The sequence below is a fragment of the Pezoporus occidentalis genome, unplaced genomic scaffold (genome assembly GCF_034315485.1).
Source record: "Pezoporus occidentalis ecotype Australia unplaced genomic scaffold, CSIRO_AGI_Poc_V1 ctg221, whole genome shotgun sequence".
Taxonomy (NCBI): domain Eukaryota; kingdom Metazoa; phylum Chordata; class Aves; order Psittaciformes; family Psittacidae; genus Pezoporus; species Pezoporus occidentalis.
In genome coordinates, this window is record NW_026914084.1 from 1,498,095 (window position 1) to 1,522,824 (window position 24,730).

The 24,730-nt window shown below is 55.9% G+C and overlaps 1 protein-coding gene across 1 annotated transcript; it reads right to left on the bottom strand.

Annotated features, from left to right (window-relative positions):
* Positions 1–519: 519 nt before the first annotated feature.
* TRIOBP (TRIO and F-actin binding protein) lies at positions 520–21,413 on the bottom strand. Its single transcript, XM_062620595.1, has 20 exons — positions 21,165–21,413; positions 19,830–19,963; positions 19,367–19,478; positions 18,800–19,001; positions 18,046–18,385; positions 17,193–17,325; positions 15,528–16,892; positions 10,341–10,397; positions 9,916–9,984; positions 9,443–9,532; positions 8,729–8,838; positions 7,866–8,421; positions 7,140–7,250; positions 4,967–5,114; positions 4,372–4,483; positions 3,810–3,969; positions 3,379–3,492; positions 2,994–3,080; positions 1,975–2,138; positions 520–1,302 (listed from the first exon to the last, which is right to left on the bottom strand). Exons 1-19 carry the CDS (start codon positions 21,276–21,278, stop codon positions 1,977–1,979), a joined length of 4,176 nt encoding a protein of 1,391 aa, XP_062476579.1. The 5' UTR covers positions 21,279–21,413; the 3' UTR covers positions 520–1,302; positions 1,975–1,976.
* Between the last annotated feature and the right edge of the window lie 3,317 nt (positions 21,414–24,730).

Genomic DNA, 24,730 nt, shown 5'->3' on the forward strand with positions numbered 1-24,730 from the left:
AGCCCGCAGTTAAGGTTCTTCTGTAATTGCCAACAGCCTCTATGCAGAGCAACAGCTCATGTTTACATTGAAATGGGGCCGAATGAGGAGCAGTAACCCGCAGGTCCTCCACCCTGACAAAAAAAGCAATGTGCATCACCCAAAAACGCGAGGAGGAAAGCACCTGAAATCCCTCTGATCTTCCCCAGGATCTATACATACTGCTTACCCTGCCTGTAGCTTGCAGTGCCACCTGCCCTCCCTGTTACTGCATTTACTGATGCAGCCCAGACTCCTTGGGGCAGAGGGTACAAGTGGGATTTTCTTAGTGGTGTGGTGAATCAGATTATTTCCCCCCAAATCCAGAGGTGAAGCAAACAGCTGGCTAACAGCACTGCAGGACTCTCCCTCCCCACATCCAGAGGGAGGGAAGCGACAGGTCAGGATGTCCCAAAACCACACGGGAACCTGGAGAAACGACCCAGCACCACCAGCATGGGGGTCAGTGCCACTTGGGAAGCCTTCCCCTGCAGGAACACATTCTTTTCAGCGAAAGGGGAAGATTTTATTAAGTTAAAAGTTGAAGGGCGCAGCAGAGCAGCAGCTGCCACCTTGAGGGGGAGGTTGGCTCTGGCGAGTGCAGTAGCAGCCTCACAGCTCCTCTTCCCCACACAGGAGAAGCCCCGTGTCTCTGGGCTCCAGCCAGCTTGGGTTCTCGAAAGAGCCAATGACAGTCACGGAGAGAGCTCGATCATGCAGACTCTTGCCAAGGTCTCCTCTTTCCAATGTCCCTGGCAAGCACATCCATGGCAGACTGCCCCAGAGGCTCCCTCCTATGGCTTGCAGTCTTCTCCCAAGGTCCCTGGGGTGGCACAGGGGGGGAGTGTGGTCCTTGCCATACATCCCCTGGGGGCCGTGAAGACATTCGGAAGAGAGGGAGCATGTGCCAAAGGTGGCTGTGTAGGGCTGGGGAAGGGGCGACAACCAGATTCTCTTTTTCAGGTTAGAAAATGCGGATGATGTAGTAAAAGTTTTCCCCCCTCCTCTTCCTCTTCTTTCCGGGAGGAAAAATCCTCTATAAAATATAATTTTCACATATAAAATCCTGAAGAAGGTGCATGTAAGGAGCCAGTCCAAACAACGTGCTCAGGTACGCAGGCAAAAGGGGTTCATCATAAAAGCTTTGGGAGGGGAGTGAGGAGGTTGGGGGTGTGTAGGATTCCTTGCCAAGGCGATAACGGATGGGATTCAACCTCCCCCTCCCTGCAAGTGAGGAATGGAGCAAATACAAAACAAGAACAGATAAACAAATGAAGAGCAGACCTGGAGAGAAAGAAAAGCAGAAATGGTTTAGAAAGGCTCCACTGAGCACAGAAACGCTGCTCCGTCTGGTTCCCTGCTACAGACCCACTCATCTCAGCATCCACCAGCAAACAGAGCTGAGTGACCCAAATCCCGATGGCCACAGCATTGGAGCAAGAAGCAGAAGCGCTCTGGACAACAGGATGTCCTCATTCTGTCACACTGTTTCCCTTCACCCCTTCATTCATGCAGCAGGGATGCCTGCAGGTGAGTATGGGAGTGGGGCTGGGTCATGGCTGCTTTGATGCAGACCTCAAATTTCCGTGCTGTGATAGGGAAACCACTTCAAAGACAAAAGCAGCAGACACATCATCTATGTAGGCAGCACACAACCTTCCTCATGCCGTCACCCAAGCTACAGGGCAAAGGCCAGCATCTGGTTGGCTCCCACGTCCTACCACGTTGGTGGTGGCCGCAAGAGCATCAAGAGCAGCATGGTGAGAAGGAGGCTGGGGACCTTGGGAGAACATCAGGGACAACAGCAGGGATGGGACAAGAGGATGCAAGAAGCAGAGAAGAGAAAGTTTAAGCCTGAAGGTTGAGCACTGAGTAGGGTAAGAGGAACCAGCAGCTTCCATTGCCATCACAGTGACTCGCACCCACTGGGGATGTCACTGCATCCCCATTGCTCACCGTTACTCGCTGACACTGTTGCGCAGCGACTCCTTCTCCTGCAGAGCCGCCATGGCCAGGCGCAAGTGCTCCTTCAGCTGCTCGATCTCTCGCTCTGAGCGCACCTTGATGTGATTCAGCTCTGCATAGACATCTTGGTATTTCCCTGAGGCAAATCTCTTATCCTGACAGGGGACAGAGAGGGGGCAGTGGGTTTTAGGGTCAGTATTAGGGATGAGGACAGCAAGGAACGCCCAGCATGAGACCAGCCAGCAGGTGAGGTGATGGGTTTGAAGCCCATCCCAATCTGGGCCACACAGAAACCATTCAGAAGAAGAGCACAGAGATAGCACTTCGCAAACCCTGGGCCAGGGAGAAAGGCAGTTACTGGTCCCACAGCAGTAGGGATCTGCAGCATCAGGCTGAGGTGATGTGGGTTTTAGTATGGCTTGTGTGTGTTTGGGCAAGCCATATGGGAAAAATAAACCCCACTAGAGGTGCAGGCTGCTGAAAGGGCTGGTCCCAGCCACTTATATGGCAAAATACTGAAGTGAGGAAGTTATAAACTGCAAGAGCACCACTGAATCTCAAAGCCTCTTTCAGGTTCTCCTCTGGCAGGAGTCTTTGAAAATGCCTCTGAAGGAGCTGCTGCCAGTGGAGGGAGCAGCACACCCAGCAATGGTGCCCAAGGAAACTCATCCATCCAGCAAAGGGACAACTAGGGGAACAGAAGTGTTGGGCAGGCTTCACCTGGGAAAGAAGGGATCCTGGCTTGTTCGTGCTTATACGTACATACGTCTGGGGAAACCAGCAGTAAAGTCACAGTGACATTTCCCTTGTATAAAGGTAAGTCACTACCAGCCTTCACTGTTCGGAGCGCGTGGTTGGTATGTGCTCAAGAGCAAGCAGGGACGAGGAGCATAGAGGATTTAGCCTGAGCACCCTATCAAACCCAGATAAATCCTACTAAGATGCAGTCCCGGTGCTCCCCTCTCTCCCCTCTCCTGCTGCTTTCCCAATGCCTCCCTGAAAACACCAACCTTTTGCATCATCTGCAGCTCCTCCCGGAGGCACTGCACCTCTTTCTTTAGGTACTGGAGCTCATTCTCCTTCACCCGCAGCAGCACCTGGGTCGAGGAGAGGCAAGAAGAACCCGAGGTGACTCAAGAGCCAACGCCTTGGAAAGGCTCTGGCGCAAGGGCAGTGGTGGAAAAGGAAGGAAGGGCCAGGAGGGCTGGGGCAGGAAACGGCATGAGCAGCCCCAGAGAGCAGAGGAGGGGAAGCTTGTGTACCTGCTTCCTGCACTGGCCCCTGCTCCATCCGGCAACCCCCTCCCACCTGCTCCAAGCCAAAACCACTGCAAAGAGGAGACCCCCAGCACGGGGTGGGGATGGAGGTATCGGGGCAGCCAGGGGGACTCTGTACCTCCAGCTCGCAGGAGCTCCGCTCATTGTTGTTCGGAGAGCGGTCCCCAGAGTTCCGTGAGGAAATGAAGCTTCGCAGCTTCCCTATCTCATCCGAGAGGCGGGTCTGCAGCTCCTGCAGGCACAACCAAGAGACATCAATGGCACAGGCCTCTCTGCTGTCCTCATCCTTCCTTCACATACCAGCCCTACTCAAGCTTGGAGATGTCCTTGTAACCCCCTGCACACAGGTGATGGTGACACCTTCAACCAGCAGAATTCACTCACTGTATTTAACACCACAGTTAAGGCCATCTATAGTCTCCAACTCTCTATTTTTTTTTTCTGATGGTAAAATCTCAGAAGGGAAGAAATGTGAAGAAATCGGGGTGTTTTAACAGAGGGGCTGTGCTATACAGGGGTCACTGAGGGCAGGGAAAGCCTTTCTCTTGCCTGATTTTTCCGGAGGAGCTCCTTCCCCTCCTGCTGACAGTGCTGCAGCGTCTGCTCCCGTTCCTCTGCCTTCTGTGTGAGCTCCCCAATTTCCAGGCACTTTTGGGAATACTGCTCAGAGAGCACCTGCAGCTCCCGCTTCAGGGATTCCACGTCCAACCTGCCGAAGAGGCACTGATTCATCACTGCCCATAACAACCCTCACCGGCCCCTAGCCTACAGCAGCCTCTGTCCATGTCAGTCATTGGCACAAAATAAGGTTCCCTGTGGACCAGTTCCCAACCTCCTACACATAAGTGCAGTGCTTCTAGAAGAAACGGAGGAGCTTTCCATAAAGAAAATAGAGGGAATAAGCTGTAGGGAAAACAGAGGTGATGTAGGGAAAATAGCCAAGCAGGGGATAAACTTCCCTGTCTTACAGCTCCAGAAATCCTGGCAGTCAAAGCTGGGCACCCACCATCCCTGCAGAGGGAGCTGGCGGCTATGGATGCAGATTGGGTGAAGTGACACTGGCACAGGGTGGCAGCATCAGCCAAGAGGAGTGGGAGAGATGGTTTCTTACTGATGCTGCTTCTGGAGGGCATCTGAGACAGAGCTGCACTGCTGGAAGCTTCGTGTCCTGCACAGCTCCTTGTTCATCTCCTCCCGGTGGGCTTTCTTCAGTGCCTCGATGGCTGCAGAGGGGGACAACAGGAGATGGGGGGTCAGGCTATGCCAGCTCCAGCACATCCAAGGAAACCACACCAGAGAACTGGTTGAGCTCCTGCTGCCAGAGCTGTCTTTGCAGATTCCCCCACCTTCCCTTCTGCCCTCAGGATCATCCCAATGCACCAAATGCTGCCAAGGAGACTAACACAGGGCAGCGTGGGAGCTCCATGCCACCTCCATGCCACCTCCACATACCTACAAGAAGCTGTCGGCTCCCTTCAACCCATCCACAGAGGCAAGACCTCATTTCCAGGGGATCTTTACCATCCCATTGTCCCTGCCCCAGCCCAAACAATCCCCACACACAGCACAGAGCCGAGGAGCCCCACGCTCATGCTCCAAGGAGCATGAGCCTCACACCAGCAGGGTCCTCTGTGTGGCTCCAGATGACTGAGACTGGCAAAAGACATCTGGGAGTGGTGGGGTCACAGCTTGGTGTTTGCTCCTACCTGCTGCTGTCGCTGCTGCCTCCTCTGCCAGGAGCCGCTCCTTTTCCTGCCGCAGCCGCTCCAGCTCCCGCTGGTGGTGCCGCTGGAGCTCCTCCATCACTTGTTGGTGGGATGACTCCATCGCAGCCAGGCTGCGTTCACAAGCCTCCTGCCGTGCCAGGGAAAGGAGGGGTGAGGGATCAGGAGGAAAGGATGGGGCCAGGACAGGCACCTGGCTGGGCTGAGGTTTGCAGGGAGAGAAATGTTCCTCTTGCTCATAGCAGCAAGACAGGAGCATCCCTCTTGGGACAAGAGCTGGGAATAACATGCCTGACACAGCAGTCACTGCCTGGCTGGAGGACATCAACAGTTGGAACTGCATCTCAGTATCTGCCTTTCAAATGAAGCAGCATTTCCCAGAATCAATGAAAATTGAGCCTCTTGTGAAAAGCGACACCCTGCACTGCCCTGTGGCTGGGCAGAGGCTGGCAAAGAGCCTTCCCCAAAGCCTAATGGCTAGGGATCCTCCTCACACAGCTCAATCTCCTTTCTGATGGCCCTTGAGACCAGGGGTGTCTCATGTTCTTTCAGTGCCAAGCACTGTGGTTAACTGGTGTTAGCACAACAAAGTGGTTCCCACTTCAGAGCTGTGCCTCTGCTCTCCCTTCAGACTGGCAGCACTGCCCCAAGCCCCACAGGAAGTGTTTGTTCACCACCAAACCACGCCAGACTATTTTTAAAAGCCAGGGACTCTTAAGACATCAGCAGAGACCCAGGAAGCTGACATGTCCCCCAACTGCCCCTTGCCATCCCATTCCTTCCCCCAGTACTAAGGCTAAGGCTGATATAAAGGGCGCGGTGACACAGTGAGGGAACGCAAGTCCTTGCTGGCTACTCCTCCCTCCGGAGGCAAAGGAAGCTGGAAAGCTTCACGTATCAGCCAAAGGAGAGGAACAAGGCAAGGGATCAATCTGGTTATCTGTCCAGAGCTGGGCTGCAAACCTCGGCAGACTAAGGGAGAACAAGCGCTTTGCGGAAAGACCAAGTTTGGCCCCAGATGTGAAAAGTGGGCCTTTTAAGCCAAGTTATTAGGGAGATAAGGTGCAATTCCTCCCCACTGCTTTTGCCCTTTTTTTTCACCATAAAGAGGCCTGCAAGCTGTAAATACTAAATCAAGATGACAGAGCCACTGGTAAGTGGCTGGGCTCATCACCACGGGACCTGTGGGTTTCTTTATCTGGACTAGGTACAGCCAATGCACCCAACAGGCTTTGCCAGCCCCAATTTCCTTCCACCCCCCAGTAGCTTTCAACACGTAGGGCACATCCTGAAATGGCCACAGCATAGTGGAACGGCAGCCTCCCCCCAGGAAACCCTGCGGGATGTGACCCTGTTTGCTTTGGATGAGTCCACAGAGGGGAGAATAAACAAACAAAGGGAAACAAGAGGCTGAAGCGTGAGTAAACTCTGCTTTGCGGGCTTTCCCACGTGCCGTCCCAGCAATCCAACAGGCTGTGCTGTCAAAGTGACCTTCAGGGCTTGGGTAAGGATGGGAGCTCCCCAGGGCCTAATGGGCTGCTTTTAACAAGGGATTTGGGAACCCCTGATAGCCAGAACCACATGTGGGAAGCCACAAACATGCAGGTAGCTTGGCAGAAAGCTGAGGACCCACTCCTGAGCCGGGGGCAGCTCAGCCCCCCAGCCCAGGCTAGTATCTTACCCGTGCACAATGTGGGGTGCAGATCATAGAATCACAGAATAGTTCGGGTTGGAAAGGACCTTAAGATCATCCAGTTCCAACCCCCTGCCATGGGCAGGGACCCCTCACACTAAACCATGTCACCCAAGGCTCTGTCCAACCTGGCCTTGAACACCACGAGGGATGGAGCATATACCACTTCTTTGGGCAACCCATTCCAGTGCCTCACCACCCTCACAGTAAAGAACTTCTTCCTTATATCTAGATCCTGTAACTCCCCCCTAACTCTTCTCCTCCCTGTTCAGACTGTCCCCTTTAAGGCCAGGCAATACACAGCAGCCCTTATGTAATTAACATTGATTACAAGTGGGCCCAGTTAGGGCCACCATGGCAACCCAATGATTAGCTATACCTGCTCAGCAATGAGCTGAGTGCCAGCATTTCCCAGTTTGGGACTGGAAGCAACCCCAGGGTCGTGTCCAGTGTCCTGCTCACCTGTGAGATGTACCCCCGGGGCACATGGCAGTCTCCCTGGGATTTCGCTGCCTCCCGAAGGCTCTCATTCCGGGCCCAGCAGGATTCCAGCTGCGCCCGCAGTGACTGGATCTGTGCGCCAGGGAGGGGAGAAAGATGTTCAGCCATGGCCCAACCAACATGCTGCATCCGAACCCTTGCCTAAGGGATGGGGAGCACCATGCATGGCCAATGGAGAAGACTGCTTCCCACAGGAAGAACAGCCTCCTAAGGGACCAAACTGTGAAAGCCAGACCCAGAATGGTAAGCACTAACAAAGAGGAGAGGAGACTTCCCAACTTCCAGAGGTGGATCTGTGCTGAAGGAAACCACCCCTACTCGTGTAGCTGGGACGCCAGACAAGTGCATGTCTCCTTTCAAAGTGCTTGCAGGCTTGGGAACAGGCAGAGAAGAGAGGTTGCAGATGTACCCCCGGGAAAGACAGACTCCACACAAGCCGTGCCACCAACTAACTTCCTAGGCCAAAACATGGCCTGGGGAACCTCTACAGGCATGCAAGAGCAGGTCTCCAGTCCCACATTATCCGGTTGCAAAATCTCCTATGCACTTGCGGGGTGGCAAATGGAACCACAAAGCATAAACATCTCCCTGCACCTCTGCCTTGCCCTTCTGCAGAGCCTCCTGCTGCCAGAGACCACAACAAGAGGCCACAAGAATCCCAGTTGCAGAGAAGAGGGATGCTCTTACCTCCTTTTTCAGTGCCTCGTTGGTGTCTCCATGGTTCCCCTTGCTCTGGTTCAGCAGCGCTGTCAAGGGCACCCGCCGCGAGTCCTTCAAGGGCAGGCGTTCCAGCTCCAGCCACTTCTTCTCTATCTCCTCCTTCAGCCGGATTCTCTGGTCCTCCGAAAGTGGGGGAGTGGGGAGGTCCAGCTCCCCCACCTTGCGGGAAGAGTCTCCCCCTGACCCATCGCTGTTTGGGACCCTGACATCAGGGGCCTCAAACCATTTCCGCCTCTCCTCCGAACGGACAGCCAGATCCCTCTCCAGCTCCTCATGCTTCGGGGCTCGCTCAGAGACCCTCAAGCTCCCTCTCGTCCTCTGCGGGGAGCCCTGATTCCCAGGGTCCTGCGGCAAGGGGGACAGCTCCACATAGTCAAAGGCATGGCGCTGCCCATCCGCCTTCCAGGGGCTGCCCTTTGAGTTCCCCTCGGAGCTAGAGCCCAGTCGCTGCTGCTCCTCCGTCCGGAGCGAGCCCTTCTGGGGGACACAGTTACGGAAGTTTTCCTTATCGCAGTCAGAGAGCCTGAAACCAGAGCGGCAGCCAGTGAAGGACAGGTACCACATGGGAAAGGATGCCGGTGGAGATCCTGCCAAACCCCCACCCAAACCCAGGGCATGGAGTTGGCCCTGCAGCATCCCATCCCTCAGGGAAATGGCAAAGGTGGGTGCAACAGCAGGAGCCATCAGGCTGATGTATCCAGGCCACATTCAGTGGAGAGCAGGGCTGATCTGAAAGTGGCCGGGTTTCCAGAGGGACCTTCCTAGTCCCTGCCTGCCAGGGGAGAGGGGCAGCAAGAGGGGGGAGAGAAGCAGCATGGGGCAGCTCTTACTTGGTGACGTCTGGAGCACTGACTGGGCGCACATTCTTCCTCAGGGCCTCGATCCAGTTGCGCCGGATGCCTGAGGTCATTGCCGATAGGGTGAAGACAGCATCCTTCGTCTGCAAAAGGGAGGTGATGGAGGCCCTGTCAGCAGACAGCTCTCACAGATGGTGGACTGCGTTAGAGAGGCCACCCAAGTCTGTAAGGGTCAGGTGGAAGGGTACAGCAGCAGGCCACAGGAAAATGCCCAGCCCTGCACACCCACAGAAGTATCATTTTTGTGCTGCCTTAGCAGCCACCTCCTGCTGCTACAGCAAGTAGCCAAGGACAGGATTGTCCTGGGGCTGGATCCCGGGTACAGGTTGTTACTCTGAGTACGGTCAGGGAGCTACTCCAAGATCTGCAGTGCTCACCACTCCCTCCCCACGGCTCCGCAGAAGCTGCCTTGGCCAATGGGTCAAGTAAACAACACAGGGCGTTAAGTCTGGCTCCCGGGTCACCTCCAGGGGAGCCTTTGGCCAGCCCTGCAGAAGTCACCGCCTCCTTCTCCTCCTCCCTTTGCAGGCAGGCAGCACTCGAGTCTCTGAGCACTGTCACCCACATTGCCAGGGTCCTGTCCTGGCAAAAGGTTTGCACGGTTTGCCTCTGGGCACAGGGAGGGAGCGCGCATTCCCACCCAGTGTCCCTTGGTGCCACTGCATCCGCACAGTGCCAGACACTCACGTGTATCTGGAAGCCATAGTTGCGCTGCACCGCAAACTCTGTCACGTCCGTGCAGGAGCGGAGGTCGATTTCTCCATCGAGGTCATCAGCCTGCAAGCACAGCCACCGGCTGGGACATCAGTGCAAACCCAGCTTGGAAAACCCCATCACCTGCTGGCACCCTCTGCCTTCACCCCACACCTCCCTGAGAGAGACTCAGCTCCCCACATACCGAGGGGCAGCTGCAGCTCTGATGGAGAGCATCAGAGATGCTCAGCCACAGAACCAGCCCTTCTCACCTCCCACCACTGACAGCCCCCTGGCTTCACCAGCCGCCTTCAAATACCCATCCTCTTTGTCACCCTTTGGCAAAGAGCAGCTTGCCACCTCTGGTACCTTTCAGGGTGACATAACATTGCTGCTTCTCCAGGGCTGTGATCCTGTCCCCACTAGTTGGGAAGGAAGAGGGCTGGGGAAAGGCTGGCTGTGCTTACCTCCTCTGCATTTGAGTCCCGGTAATACCTCAGGCTCGAGTCGGTCAGCACGAACCAATGTTTCTTCCACTGCAGGCAGATCGGGCAGGAGAAGGGAAGGGAAAAGACAGGAGGGAAACGGATAGGCAGTTATCAGGGGAAATGTAGGAACAGGGAGGGGCATTTTGTGCTGTGACCTCTCAGCCTTCTCTTCCCTCTCCTCCATGTTCCTTCCAGCTCCCCCTTGTGCCCCTCAGCTGGGAGATGGGCACTCTGTGAACCTCTGTGCCCGCACACAGAGCAAAGCACTCCCACCAAAGGCTTCCTGCTGCCCTTCCCAGCAGGAGCAACCTCAGTGAGTGAAGGGGGAAGGAAATCAGCTGCTCACTAGGGAATCTCTACCAGCAGAGGCTGGGGGAAGAGGCAGACTTTTGCCTTGGGCTTACCTCTCCTGGCTCATCCAGGATGGACATCCATCCCTTCTTGAAATTGAGGAGATCCGGCTGGAGAGGAAACACAAAAACACAGGGTTACTGTCTTGGACTGACCCACAAAAAGGCATTTCATGCCAGGGGGTGGAAGGCAAGTCCCCAGTGGCAGAACAACTGCGGGAATAGCCTGGCATCACTTTTAGAAAACTCATGGGGGTGTAGGGCCAGGCAGTGAAGGAGAGATGGGTTTAGCTCTCAGCAGCAGGCAGTCATTCCCATAAGAGGAAGCAGGAGATAAGGAAAGAGGTTTAAAAAAAATTAAAGGAAAATATGCAGCAGGGAGGTTTCCACAAGGTGCCACAGAGGTATTTGTTCAGAGAGGGGGAGGCAGGGACAAGGAGTGAGCAGGAGGGAGTGCTCCACCTCCGGCAATGGGGTTTGCTGTGGAGATGGAGGCAAAGAACCAGCCACACCTTGTCCAAACCCTGACCATCCATGCCCCAGAGCCACGTCCCTCCGGTAACTTCACCACCAATTGTTTATTATAAAGACACAAGTAGCTCTCTACAGAACAACTCTCACCACAAATGTACAGGACGCAGTTCAACAGCTGTGAAAACATGTTCCCTTTAAACGATGTGCCCCAGGGTAGAGATGAAATCAGAGTCACAGCCAGCACCTGATCCTCTCCAAGGTGCTGGGGGCTCCTCTCTTATCCAGCTCGTTCTTCTCCCTCCCACTGCATAGCCTGCCCTCTGCCACAGCTACTCAAGACAGAGTATCGCCCAGATCACCCCGTGCTAGAAAGAAGCTTCCCCCCCTTCCCTGCCTCCTCCTAACCTCACACCACTGGTGCGGCATCCCAACCAGTTTATCTCCTTCCCAAGGTGGAGCACCAGAGAGCTGACTCAGCGGAACTGCTCTCCCTGGCTTTGCCCTCAGCCAAACAGGCTCGAGCTGGTCCCTCCTCCCAACCCTACTGGCTCGGGAGAAGTTGCACCACCAAATAATTCAGCCCAATGCCTCTCCTCCCTGAGATGCCAGAGTCTGCAGATCTGCCCCTTCTTCTGCAGCCAGACAAGGCAGGGACAGTGCCAGAGCTGGACTCCCAACCCTCTGCATCAGACCTGCCAGCCCTGGGGAAGCCATCAACCACTGCCCGAGACTGAGCTGGGAAGCTGATGGCCACTCCACTGCCCCCAAAGGAGCCCAGTGGCCAGCCGCGGCTGCCCACATGCCCACCTCCCTGCTCCCCTGCTTTCATCTCCCTTGGGTTACACCCAAGGCTATGGGGAAGCAGGAGCTGAGTACACACTGGTCCACTCCAGTGCTCCAACTATTGGTTCTAGCAAATATGGACAGGTCCACCAAGGGGAGGGTCAGCGGCTGCTACAGCTTCAGGCCTGGCCAGAAGTGTCCGACTGCAGCCCTAAGAGCTTGGGAAGGGAGGAAAACCGGAGCAAAAGGGCACAGGGAGCTCTCACACCTCACCTCCCAACGAGGCGACTTGCACTGCTGGTGGCTCGGTGACGAGGGGGATGTGTGCATCCCCATCCTCATGGACCCGGACGTCCCGCTGGCCCTGCTGCTGCCTCCCTGAAGAAGCACCCCGAAACTTAATTCTTTCTCCGTGGCAGCAGCAGCTCCACCCTTTTTCCCGTTATTCCTTCCAATCCAGTGACTTCAGCTCCGGCTCCAAACTGGGAGCGGCGGGAGGGGAGGGAAGGGAAGGAAAGGAGGCGAAACGTCAAAGCGCAGCCTCCCCCCATCTCCTGGGACACACATGCGCTGGGCAGGAGAGAGGCAGGCAGGCTCTCTGAAGGTGGAATAACAATATAAGGAGAGAGGGGGTGAAAGGAGCCCTGCCTGGGGCTGTTGTATGGATCAGCTGGGTCTCGTCTTACTGAGGATTTACAATCCCAAAGCATTAGGTGCCAAAATAATGACTATTACAGGGATATACGTTGATGGGAAAACCACCACGAAGTCCTCATAGAACTCCTGCCCCTGATGCAGTGCTGGGGGCAAAAAATCCATCCCCTCCTCCCCCCCAGAAGGCTTCTCCCAAGTGGGTAAGTTGCACAGGACTCCTGTTTTCCCTGCCACCCTCGGACACGGAGCCACAGCTCTCGAATTGGCTTTGAACTATTCTTGTCATAGCAGGGCTGGTATGAGACATCAGCTGATGCCCAAGATGCCACTTTTCTCCCCCTCTTCACAACCGAATCCAGCTTCTTCTCTGTCATAAAGAGCTCTAAGTATCAGCAGAAAAGACAGCAGGGTTCAAACTGAACCAGAGGAAATGGCCTGGCAGTGGGAGGAGGAAATGTTCAGGAAAGCCGAACCACTGGGAGAGATCCGGAGATGCAAGGATGCAGCAGGATGCACCCCCGGCAAAATGCATGGCCCTGTAGTGGAGCTCGGGGCTGTGGATGGTGAGGCTTCACCCTGGGAGGTGGCACAGCAATTTTACCTAGTTGCATCCATTCCCACCAGAGTCACATGTACATTCAGCCCTGCAGATAGCCAGGTAGAGGCACCGGAGGGGGTGCCAAGCAGCCCGGACATGGGTGACGTCTGGAAGGACTGGCTTACAACAGCAGGTTAAGGAGAGGCAGCTGCCTGCTTTTGGTGAAGAAGGGCTACAGAGGAGGTGATAACAGGCTGCAAGTATCTCAAGAATGTAAACACCAAAGAAGGAAAGGGGATGGGAGCAAAAGAATGACTCCTGGGTGGTACAGAGGCGCCAGGATGGAGAAGTGGAGGAGAGGCTGTGGCAGGCTTAAAAAGCTCCGCGTCCAAGGGGACTTATGGGATGGTCACCATCACCACCGCTGTGCCTCCTGCTCTTCCCAAACCCAAAGGCTCCTCAGGACCTCGGGTCCTGGAGCACCACTTCCTCTCACATCTAAGCGAATGTGCAAAGGGCTCTCATCCTTCCAGCAAACACAATGTCTCCTCTCCTCCAAAAAGGGAACCTGCTCCACCAGACACAGGCCCCAGGCCAAGAACACAAATCGAAACTGCTCAGCTCAGTTTAGTGGGAGCAGAACCGCCCCCCATCTGGAGCACACATGCAGCTCTGTGTACTCCAAAAGCAAACGGGCAACAGGCTCTTCTATTCCCACCACTCCTATACAAAACGCCAGCGGGCAGGGCCCAGCCTGTCACCTCCTTGACCCTGCTCAACAGCCTTCCTCCCGGGGTGGAACACATCCCCATGGAGGAAGGCTCGCCCCAGGGGACGGACGCTACCTGCCCCAAAGCCACATCTGGTTGCCACAGGGAGCAGGAGCTCCCCGTGCTGGACGGGGGGACGGGCGCGGATTTCACACCCCACTGCAGTCATCAGTGCGGTGAGCTCGGCAGGCCTCAGCCCAGCCTACTGCTTACACGCAATGTTACCCATGTCCGGCCGCTAACGAAGCCACTCTACCGAGTGGAGACCTGCATGGGGCAGGCGAGGAGGCACCGAGCCTCGGCCACAGCTTCGAGTGCCGCGGGGGAGCAGGGGTGCCCGGGAAGCGGCGGCTGACAGCCCCTTCCCACCCGAGGGGCAGGACAGCGGCCGGGTAGATGAAACAGATGAAACTCCCCCCCCTCGACCCCCGAGGACAGGTCCCGACTCACCGTCATGGCGGGGGCTCCGCGGCCGGCGGCGGGGCCGGGGTCGCGGCGGGGCCGAGCGCTGGTAGCCAGGGCGGCGGGGCGGCTTCAGCGGCCGGGCGGCTTCCACGGCCCCACCATGCCCGCTCCGCCGCCCGCCTTCCCCCCGCCCCCCTCCCCTCCTGTTTTACTTAAAAAAAAAAAAAAAAAAGAAAGAAAAGGAAGAAAGAAAAAAAAAAAAAAAAAAGAACAACCCCCAAAACTTTTCTTTCCTCCCCCCAAACTTCCTGGGAGGGCCCGGGCAGGCCAATGGCAACCGCCGCCGCCGCCCCGGCCGCCCGCAGCCAATGGAGCCGTCGGGGCGGGCGAGGCCGCCGGGGCGCACGGAAAGGGGGAGCGGCTCCGGGACGGGACGGGACGGGACAGAATGGGACGGGGTAGGTGATGGGGCTGAGCCGCGTTCCTCTCCCGGCCCGCCGGCACGAAGCCCAGGGCTGAGCCGCTGCTGCCCCAGGAAGGGACGGCCGGGAGCCCGGCCCTTCTTCAGGCAGGGATTTCTTTCAGGCAGGGATTTACTTCTTGTTTTCCAGACAGGGATTTCTATCAGTCCCGTCGTGTGTGTGCACACAGCAGGGTCCTCACCTTTGCTCCTGAAGCGGCTCGGTTTCACCTCCCACCCAAGAACCCCTAAAGCAGTGATTTGCAATCTTGGCAGAGGTGGCAACAAGTCCGTGGGGGCCTTTGGTGCTCCCCAAAGCACATCTATGGTTGCCATCAGGCTGGGGAATTGTGAGAGAGGGTCCCAAAGGAAAAGGGGCAGGGGGCTGTGCATAACAAAATGACAGGTTCTACACCGAGTTGACACTTCTTGCCACAAGACAAGCAAAGGTGCCCAGGCCAGAGCTCACTGCTGAAGAAACCTGGAATAGCTGGGGTGAACCCGCCCCAGTTGTGCACAGGGAGCTCAGGGCTTGGGCTCCTCTCTGCCCTGGGACAGCAAAGTGACGGAAGGGATGTCACCCGTTTCGAGTTTCAGAGACCTTTGGCAGCCTCCTGCCTGGCTGCAGCTTGTCCTTGTGTAAAGCACAAAGCCTAGCAGGGGACATCTCCGTCAAGACGACTGACACACATGGAGGGTGACAGAGGCAAAGAGACTCCGGCATGGCTGGCAGCTACAAGGGCTGCCAGCACTCTTTCTGCAGACCTCCAAAGCAGCTCTCGTGCCTTTTTTGGTATCTCAGCAATCCAACACAATTGACCGTATCTTCTTTCATGCCACTAAAGCCTGCTTCATCCCTATGAAACCCTCAGTGCCATCATAACACCAGGCAGTAGTAAAGGGAGGAAGGCAGCTACTCTGAGGTTTTAGTCCCACCTCTACTGCTTGCCCCTCTCTGGCTTTAAAAGAAAAAGGCTCTGTGCCCCTGTTTTTCCCCACTTGAGAACTGGGCAAAGGACAAAGAGAAGGAGGGTACTAGCGATGCTGCTGCCCAAGAGGTCACTGGAAGGCAGCACCACGCTAAGCCTGCTCAGATCAAGTGCTGGAGACCCAGGTGCTGCCAGCAGTTACCTCCATTCCCAGGTCCCAGCCCCTACCTTGTTGCGCTTCTCACTGTCATTTGAACGTGGCTGCAGGCTTCCCGAGGATCTGGTGCTGCTTTGTGGTGGGAAGGCATCTCCACACAGCTGGGGCTGCAGGGAAAGAAAGCAGGAGCTGAAGCCATGGGGGTTAGTCCTTGCCTCGGTTTCCCAGATCTGAGCAGCCACCTCCCAGCGTGGGCCAGGGTGGGAAGCATCCTCCCTTTTCCCAGTGCCAGGCAGGCAGCTTGGCTCCCCTAGAGTAGCAGAAGATCCACAGAAGTTGGGATGCGCAGAACTGCAACCCAAGGGACCCACCCGCTCTGTGCTTGCCAGTTTCATTCCTGCCAGGGTCCCCAGCACCTTGGCTCCTGCCCTACTCACGTGGTACATGAGAAGCCTCTTGTTCCCCCAGTCGCTTTCCAATGGCTTCTCTGGGTTGTTTGTGTTTCGGGTGTGCTCAGGGCCTTTCCAGTCATCCTCCAGCTGCTGCGCTGGACTCTCAGGCCTTTTCCAGCTGTCATCTGGCTGCAGTCTTACACTGGGACCTTTAGTGGGGCTTTTCCAGTCCCTTTCCAGCTGGCGCATCAAGTCCGCATGGCACACAGGCTTCTCTTGGCGCTTCCAGTCCCTCTGCCATGCCTGCGCTTGGTGGGCCTCCCCCCGACCCCTCCAGTCCTGCTCCAGTGCTCGTGTTGGGCTCACAGGGCGCGAGGGCTTGCCTTGGCCTTTCCAGTCAGTGCCCGTGCCCTTCCCAGGGTGGGAGGCTGGCAGCTTTTCCCGGAGGCTCTGCCAGCCACATTCTGATGGCTTCCCAGGCGCCCGGAGCTGGAGCAGTTCCCCTGGCCTCCCCCATTGCCTCTCTGCTACCCGCACTGGAGGGGCAATCTCCTTTTGGCTTCTCCATGTGCTCTCTGTATGTCTCCCAGGACTGAGAGACCGTGGTGGTGGTGCAGCCCGGCTCAGCCTGCTGTTATCCAAGCCTTTCCCAAGGCCCACAGGGTGCAGCGAGTCCCCTCGGCTCTTCCTCTCTGGTGCTTGCCCTGTACTCCCCCCAAGCCAGGCAGCTCGGCCCCTTTCTGAGCTGGGGGCACGTACAGGCTCCTCTTGGCTCCTCCAGCTCTTCTCTGAGCACCAGGGAGGGCTCACAGGTGCTCGGAGCCGGGCTTGTGGAGCGCTTGTGGGACTCACGGACCTTTGTGCCGGGCTTATGGAGCGTGGGCTCCGGTTGCCTCTGTCCAACAGCCAGCTGGCGCTGGCAGGGTGCGGGCGGTCCCCCCGGCTCCTGCTGGCCTTCTCCGGGTGCTGAGCTGGGCTGGGGGAGCGCAGGGGCTCCTTGGGGTCTCTGCTGCGCTGCTCAAGGTGCCATGAGACCCGCTGACCCTAAGGAACAAGACAGGATTAGGGCTAGGAGATGGTTTGGTTAAATAGTTCCTTAGACAGCAGCTGCATCTCTATGCATGGAGGCAGCCTGTACTGAAGAGAAGCATCTAGCACTCAAAGGGTGAAAGGGCTGCTGCCATTTAAGAGCCAGGAGTCTCAATCCATGGCAGAGGGAGGGCTGGGAATAGAGGGGAGAGCAGGGAAATGGGAGAGAGAAGCAGAATGTGGCAGAAGGAGAGGAGAATGTGGCAGGGAAAAGCAGGAGTTGGGATGGGGTCCCACCACACAGCCAAGACTCACCTCCCTGGGCAGGCTGGGGCTGGACTGCCTCCGAGCTAGGCGGCCTTTGCTGGGTGGCACGGGGGTCTTGCCATCGAGCCGGTCCACACGGCCCTCCTCCAGGGCCTGGAAAGCCTCCAGGGTCTCTGATTTCCTGTGAGCACGCAGTTTATCCAGCCACTGCCAGGCTCAGCTCAGAGGCACAGCCCCTGCTCCACGTAAGCCTGACCCCACAGACCTTCACCTGCCCCAGAGCCTCTCCCTGTCCCCATCGCTTCAACCATCCCAGCTTTCATGTCCTGCTGCCTCACCCATGTCTTCTTCACACTATTCCTTAAGCTTCCCTCCATCTAGCCAAGGATACTTTCCCGGTCCCCATTTACATCCCCTTCCACCCTGTGCCACCAATGACGGAACCACTCTCACTTCTACAGTCAAGACTCAACAATCACTGAGTACCACTTAGCATCCCCTGTCCTTCGCTGAACAGCTCCTACAGTGGACCCTAGATCCCTGGGGAGCCAACTGATGCTGGGAATGCGGACCACCTCTTTCCTTCACCCTTTTCATGGCTTGCAGTACATCCTGCAGCTTCCAGGAGCTGGATGTGAGGAGGAGGAGGGTGGGCTGTGCAACTTTGCTCCACCTTTCCTATGGATTCAGCTGCAATTTGGTGTGCTGCAACTGGGGAGCTCCTCAGGTTGGGAGGCACTGAGCCTAAACCCAACCCTTGCTTTAAGGGAAATTCAAGCACAGCTGAAAGCTGAGCTCTGCCATCTACCCCTGCTCTCTACCTGAGATGCAGCAACCCAGAGGTGGGGCACCCCGACAGCATAGAAGAGGGGCCCCACTGTGAAGTCCCATTGCTTCTCACCTGCGTTCGCAGCCAAACATCCTCTCCACCTCCACCCGGCCAGGGCTGAGCATGCGGGAGCCACAGCGGTCGACAGCATCCCGCTGGCTGAGACGCTTGGGCAGGCTGGCCAGCACCGTGTACTCCTGCCTGTCCAGCCCGTGCCGCCCCTCCGTGCCCCTGCTGCCAGGCTGCCCGCGGGGCTCCCGCACTTGGGAGCAAGCAAGGCGCCCACTGCCACCCAATGGGTCACTGCGGGAGGAGCCGGTGGTAGCACGTGGAGGGGTGGATGGCCACTGAGGGTCGGCTTTCCGGTGCTTCGGCCAGCTCTCCTCGGGCTTCTGGCTGGTGGGACGGCACTCTGGGACGGGGAGAAGGCCGTTACTGGGGGAGGCACGAGCGACGCGGGGTGCCACCACGTCCACGGCAAAGCAGGTCTTCGGAGGAGAGCTAGAAACGGTCCAGGAGGGCAGAGATAGAACCCAGACTCCCTCCAGGAAGGGTGGGAGTGCTGGGGCACAGCACTGCAAGCTGAGGGCACACCAAATCATGCAGACAGAGAGCACTAGGGAGACCCATGGTTCATGGTCATAGATGGCATCTCATGGACTCTGGGCCTCATCCCTTTACATGGTACCCATGGAAGCGTTGAACCTCCTGGGACCAGAACTAGTAAAGAGCTGCTAAATCTAAGAGATCTGCTGTGAACTTCAGAGACCTCCAGGTGGAAAGCAAACCAGAAGTAGGGTCTCACACAGGAGCAAACCAAGTGTACCTGCTTTCAGAGGGCAGATTTCTTTCCTAAAGTCCTGCGCCTCGGTTCTCACCCAGGATCCAGAGGGAATGGGCTGAGCCCACCTGGGTCTGTCTGCCTGCAGGGCTCGCGACCGCACCTCCTCCTTATGGCCCACGTAGCTCATCATGTCCCGTTTGCCTGATCCCATAGTGTTGTCCCACAACCAGGTCATTTCCCCGTCCTGGGAGACAAGATAGGGCAGATCTCTGCTATGGGGACTAGTAGCTTTTGGGGGCTGGAAGGAGGTGAGAGCATATATGAGAAGTTACGGCCCATTTAGCTCAAAGCTGCTGGTAAAAAGGAACCAGGAGAGGAGCTGGGTGAGCATAAGGTGACCCCAGCCCAACATCAATGGGTGTACCAAGAAACAACATAGGGAAGTCTGCTTGGGGGAATCAAAGAGCAACTCTCATGCTCTTTAGGGGAAGACTGATCCCCCCCTTGCATCTTGGGACCTTCTGAATGTGCCTCACAGAAGAGGCATTGAAGGGCTGAGGAGACTGAAGAGACCAAAATAACCCACACCATGAGAGATCCCCATCTCACCCTGGCAAGCGTGGAGTTGGCTTGGGAGCAGGCGCTGGGGTCAGTGCTGGTTTCTCTGTGCTCGCCCTCAGCTCCGGGGCTGAGCGGGGGATATCCCCTGCTCTCGTGCCAGCTGTGGGGCAGGGAGAGAGGTCAGCTGGTAGTCAGCACAGCTCAAGGACGGGTGGCAGTGCCAACAGCCCAAGCCACACTGTCTCTGTCTCTACTGAATGGGCAGACGCTAGCAGAGCCCATCCTGGCACCACCAGCCTTGCTCTAGAGGCAGTGAGGAGGAAGGAGACTCTTTCAGTGGCCTCCTGACCTCTCCTGGGAGAGTTAGAGGGTATGGTGGGGGTTGCTCAGCCATTGTTCCCAGGCATGGGTGTGCAGAGTGTCAGGGAGAAGGCATCTGATTTCCTTTGCTTGGCTTCCCACTCCCCGTTCTCCGTTCTTCCCACTGAGGGAGCTCCCGGCTGGTACTCACCGCTCTGTCCCCTCCACAGGGCTCACGCACACATATACCTCGCACTGCGGGGCTAAGATATGGAGAGCATCCCAGGCCCCGCCTGGGTCCGCGTTGCTGCTGGCATTGTGTCCTGCCACTTCCACACCACGCTCCTGTGAGGAAGAAGGGGGTGCAATGGTGCCATCAGCGTGTTGAGGATGAGAAGGAAAGCTGCCCTTTGGAAAAGGCTGCTTCTTCCACCTCCTCCAAGAGCAGCCTGGTCTCTGGGGCTCTTGGTGCCTCTCCCAGCCCTCCGCTGAGGTTTTTCTCCTGCTTCAGGTGGCCCAGCACACTCCTATTTGATGCTGAATGCTCCAGGTGTCCCAGAGACAGCGCATGTGAATGAGGGCTCAGTGAAACATCTCCCCGCTGCCAGTGCTGATGCTGCTGACAGCTACTCTCCCTCCCCACCCAGATCGCCCGGGGAGAGGCGACGGAGCAAAGAGGGAGGGAGGTTTTGCAGTGAAGGCTGTAGCCCCAGCCTCTCTCTGCGCTTGTGGGTATCTCAGCATTCTCCCCAGCCCTGTTACCTGCAGGGCTTATGAGCAGCAGTGGGGGATGCTCCAAGGAGCCGGCTGTCTGTGCTGCCTTCCCTCCGGCATCTCACCCGCACTGGGATTCTCTCAGAGGCGACAGCTCTGAGCAGATCGTGGGCAAAGGGCTGAGGTAACCTTAGAGGGCCCAGGGCCAGGGGGAGAGAAGGAGAGGGCAAGAAAGAGAGAGGAAAGCTCATTACTATTTCATCATCCCAGGCCAGTTGCTCCTGGAGGGCAGCGAACAACACGAAACCCTTCCTGAACATGAAACCGGCTGTCGCCTGGTCAGAAGCAGCCAAGTGGCTTGTGCAGCCGGCCCTGTGTCACAGCACCATGTTGGATCAAGGTACCCAGAGCCCAAAGACTCATGATGTTTACCCCCCTTCTGCCTTACCCTCCAGGAACAGCTCACTGCATCTGCTCCAGGGACTCAGCCCTGGCCCTAAGTTGACAGCCAGGGGCACAGGGACGTCCACCAGGACCATATTCCAGGTGAGGTAAGCCATAAATACCAGCAGGCGTCAAGCAGAGATTAATCCAGGATGGGTCCCAACTCTGCCAATCCCCCCTTCCCCCTTGTAGCTTTGCCGTCTGCAACACCCCTGCTTTCCCTCCCAGCATCTATCACACCCAGTGCCCAGCCTTTTCCTGCTAAGTGGCTCCCAGCTCTGGCCTGGGCAGGGATTCCCATACCTGGGAGGCGTGTGGAATCCCAACCTAGAACAAAAGGTTCCTTAATGAAGTATTCATAGCCTCCACGTGGGATGGAGGAGCTCACCTGGACAGAGTGTTGGTGAGCCCCTGCAGCTCGGAAACAGTACTGGCACAGGCTCTTTGCAAATGTGTTGGCTTCAAAGTTCATGCAAGGCACATCATTGATTGAACCAGACATCGTCCATAGCAAGGGTGAAGATCTTTGGCTGCTGGGCTGCTGGCAGGCTGCAGCCAGGAGGCAAAGGAGGAAGGAACAGGGGCAGAAGACCAGAGTTTAGGGTCCCCCAGCCTTTAGCTCCTGTGAAAGCAGGAATGTTATTCCCAGACTGAAGTTTGCTGCTCTCAGCCGGCAATACTGTAATGGAAGGGCACCCAGGTGCAAAATGATCAGTATGATCCATATAATTATAGATAATAAAATTGTATGCTCCAGCAAGGACCTCCTTTAAAAGGGGGCAATGCACTGCACCCTCAAATGACTGCTGACACCTACATTTTGGGAGTCCCTGTGAACAGAGGAAATGATGCTAATGTCCTGCTATTTTTTTTTGATGGAAGTTTTCTTCCTTCAAGCTCTCTTAAGAGGCACAAAAAGGAAAAATTTCCTCTTGACTATGCTTCTCAGAAAGGGATAGCTATAAGATGCTTAGGAAATTTGGAAACCCATGAGACTCTTCCTAAACTTGCTGATCTCACTAAATTTTCTGAGACCCGTAGGACAGTCAATTGCAAAGCTGTGAAGGGCAACAAGCACAACAGCTGGGCTCCACACTTCTGTCTTGGCTTTTCACATGCACCCTGCCCACCGTCACCTCCTCCGTCCCACAGAGCAAATCCTTGGATTTGAGGATGTGATCTCTGCTGGGAGGGCTCTGTTTAATTTGTCCAGAGGATTCAGCAACAGGACAGGAAGTCAGTGTGGGATGAGTCCAGCATCCCTGATGTGAGCATGCCGCTGCTCCTCTAAACAAGAACCCTCGAGTCAGAGCAGCTGGTTGAGTTTATGAGTGATCCCAAAAACAACTAGGGCCAACTGTCGATGCCAAAACCAAGCTATATTTTTTTTTTGTTTTCAGTGCACTCATTTGAGGTACAACAACTGACACTACTGCCAACCTTGCAGACTCTCTCCTCATATGGGGGCATGTATCTTGACTCCTTCACACAAAATACTGGACAGGAGCATAAGCCCTCACCTGCCAGGGATGCAGTACAAAACACCCCAACACTGCTGCCCACCCCTGCCCATGAAGCACCACCTCTAGTTGGAGCCCATAGCACCCCATTGCCTGATGGGCAAATCTTTGCTCCCCCCCATCCTTTGGGGTCTACTGCCAGGGTAATACTGTGATCCCCAGGGTCTCTGGCATGCATGCATAGAGCCAGTCATGCTGAATGCTCCCAGTGCCTCCCAATGCCCCCAGTACCTCAACTTCCCTATGGCTCCCAGCGCTTCGCCGCCCGCCGAGCTCCCCCCTCAATGAAGTTCGCCGTGGGAACGCTGGGGGGCGAGACCCCACCCCTTCCCCTGTCATTGGCTGCCACCGGGCAGTGATTTGAATATCTCCTTCTGAGTGGCTGGCGAGGCGCGGGTTTGTGGCGCCCACGGGTGCGGGTACCCACGTGTCGGTGGCAGCAGGCGGGCGATCGACCCGGCCGACCCCGGGGCTGCTAGAGGCACCCGGCTGCGGTTCATCCCCCCGCCTTGCGCCCTCGGCCTCTTCCTGCCCTTCCCCACGGCTGCATCTCCCCCGGGACCACCCCACTGCCTGCCAAGGTCTGCCCCAGCGCTCCCCCAGAGCATCATCCCAGGGCCTGGTTAACCTGAACCCTAAACTGATGTTAAAGCAGTGGAATCATCTGTAAGCACCGAGACAGCCAAACGTCACTGTGTCCCCCAGCCCAGCTCCATCAGGAGGTCATTCCTACCCACAGCACTCCCCAGAGAGGTTTGTCTTATCTGGGCTTTGCCTGCCCAGCACAAGTCCTGCCTGAGCCTTGCTATTTCTAGTGGAACATGTAAGCATGTTAAGATGTTAAGACATCTGTCCTCCATTGCTCCTGTTACAATCCAACCTCCTCTTCACAGTCCTGGTGAATATTAAAAAAACCCAGAAGCTTAATTTCACTTTTTGTTTACCCCTTAAAAGCAGTTTTCAATCCACTCCTCAAACCTGTCTTTCCCAGACACCCTCAGTTATTCAGCTCTATTAGAACATAAAAGTCCTTGTCACTCTCCCAGCAACTTCTTACCCAGTTCATTTCTGGAAAACAATGCTGGAAGCAGCAGCGGGACTGTACTAGGTACAGCCTTGAGCTTGACACGCTTCTGAAGAGCAATAAACACAGTGCACTGATTATCACACAGCTCATGCACACCCTGTTTTTCCCCAGCTCCTATTTTTCCCCAGCTGTCTGACCTCTTTGGCTCCCTGTCTGGTTTTGATGCTCTGTAATCCCAATTACATTTTTGTGCGTGCATGTGTGCAGAATCATAGTCTAGTCAGTGAAAGCCATCATGCATGGAAACCCCAGCATGGCAGCCCATGTCAAAGCCTTGCCTCCCTCTGTGTGAGCCCTCGGGCACAAGCACGAGTAACACGCAGGTGCCAGAGCTGCAGAGCCAAGCGTGAAAAACCTGTGCCGAGGCTGTGGAAGGGGGAACACGCAGGGAGCTGCTGGGCTCTGCTCTTCATTTTCTCAGCAGCGGCTGCACCAGCACGTTCATTTTTGCAGGTACTTTATATTCAGAAGCTCCTTAACAGCTAGAACTTGTTTGTGAGCAGCTGGGCAAAAATGCTCAAATTCATCTTGAAAACAAGGGGAAGCAGCAAACAAGAAGAATTTTCAGTCACAGCCTGGGATGAACTGTGATGTGTCTGGCAAACAACACATTAACTTGGTGTGGAGCTCATATTCTTGATCCAATTTATCCTGGGGTGGCCTGTCTGCACACCCTGCACATAAGGAAGACAACAAGCTGGGGCTGAGTCAGTAATTTACATCACCAAATACAGCTTTAATCGATCAAATGGAGAAATCAATACTGCAGTGAACAATCCCAATGGTTAACTTGGCCTAGGATGTAACAGTTCTGTTCTCAGTTTTTCCATATGCCTTGGTTTCTTAATGTGAAAACCTAACAGCAGGAACTGGAAGCTTTCAGAAGATGGAAGAGGCTGCTGGTGATTAGAGGGGACACCTGACACTTGAGAAAGGCTCAGAAGTTATTAGGGCCAGGAATACAGCAACCTAAAAGAGAGATTCTTGTAAATCACCTGGCAACGAAATGACACTGAAGTGCTGTTGATGTCCCTCTTATCACCCCATCAGGACTACAATGAGGCAATCTAGTGTTGTCCTTATGTGCCAGGCTGCCTACAGGCTGTGGAAGGCAAGTAATCCACAGTTCCCACCACACTTCCAGAGATGTCACAAACACACAGACTGTACATTTCCTTTACAATGGCCATCCCAGCTCCAGAGCAAACTCTTGGGGTGGGGAAGCAAAAGTCACCTGCCCACATTTATTCCAGAAGGCAGAATGTCTGAAGGGAAAGGTGCTGTATGACCCATACAAAGGATGTCACACAATGTCCTCCAGCTTTGAGCTACAGTCCCCTTGGCACA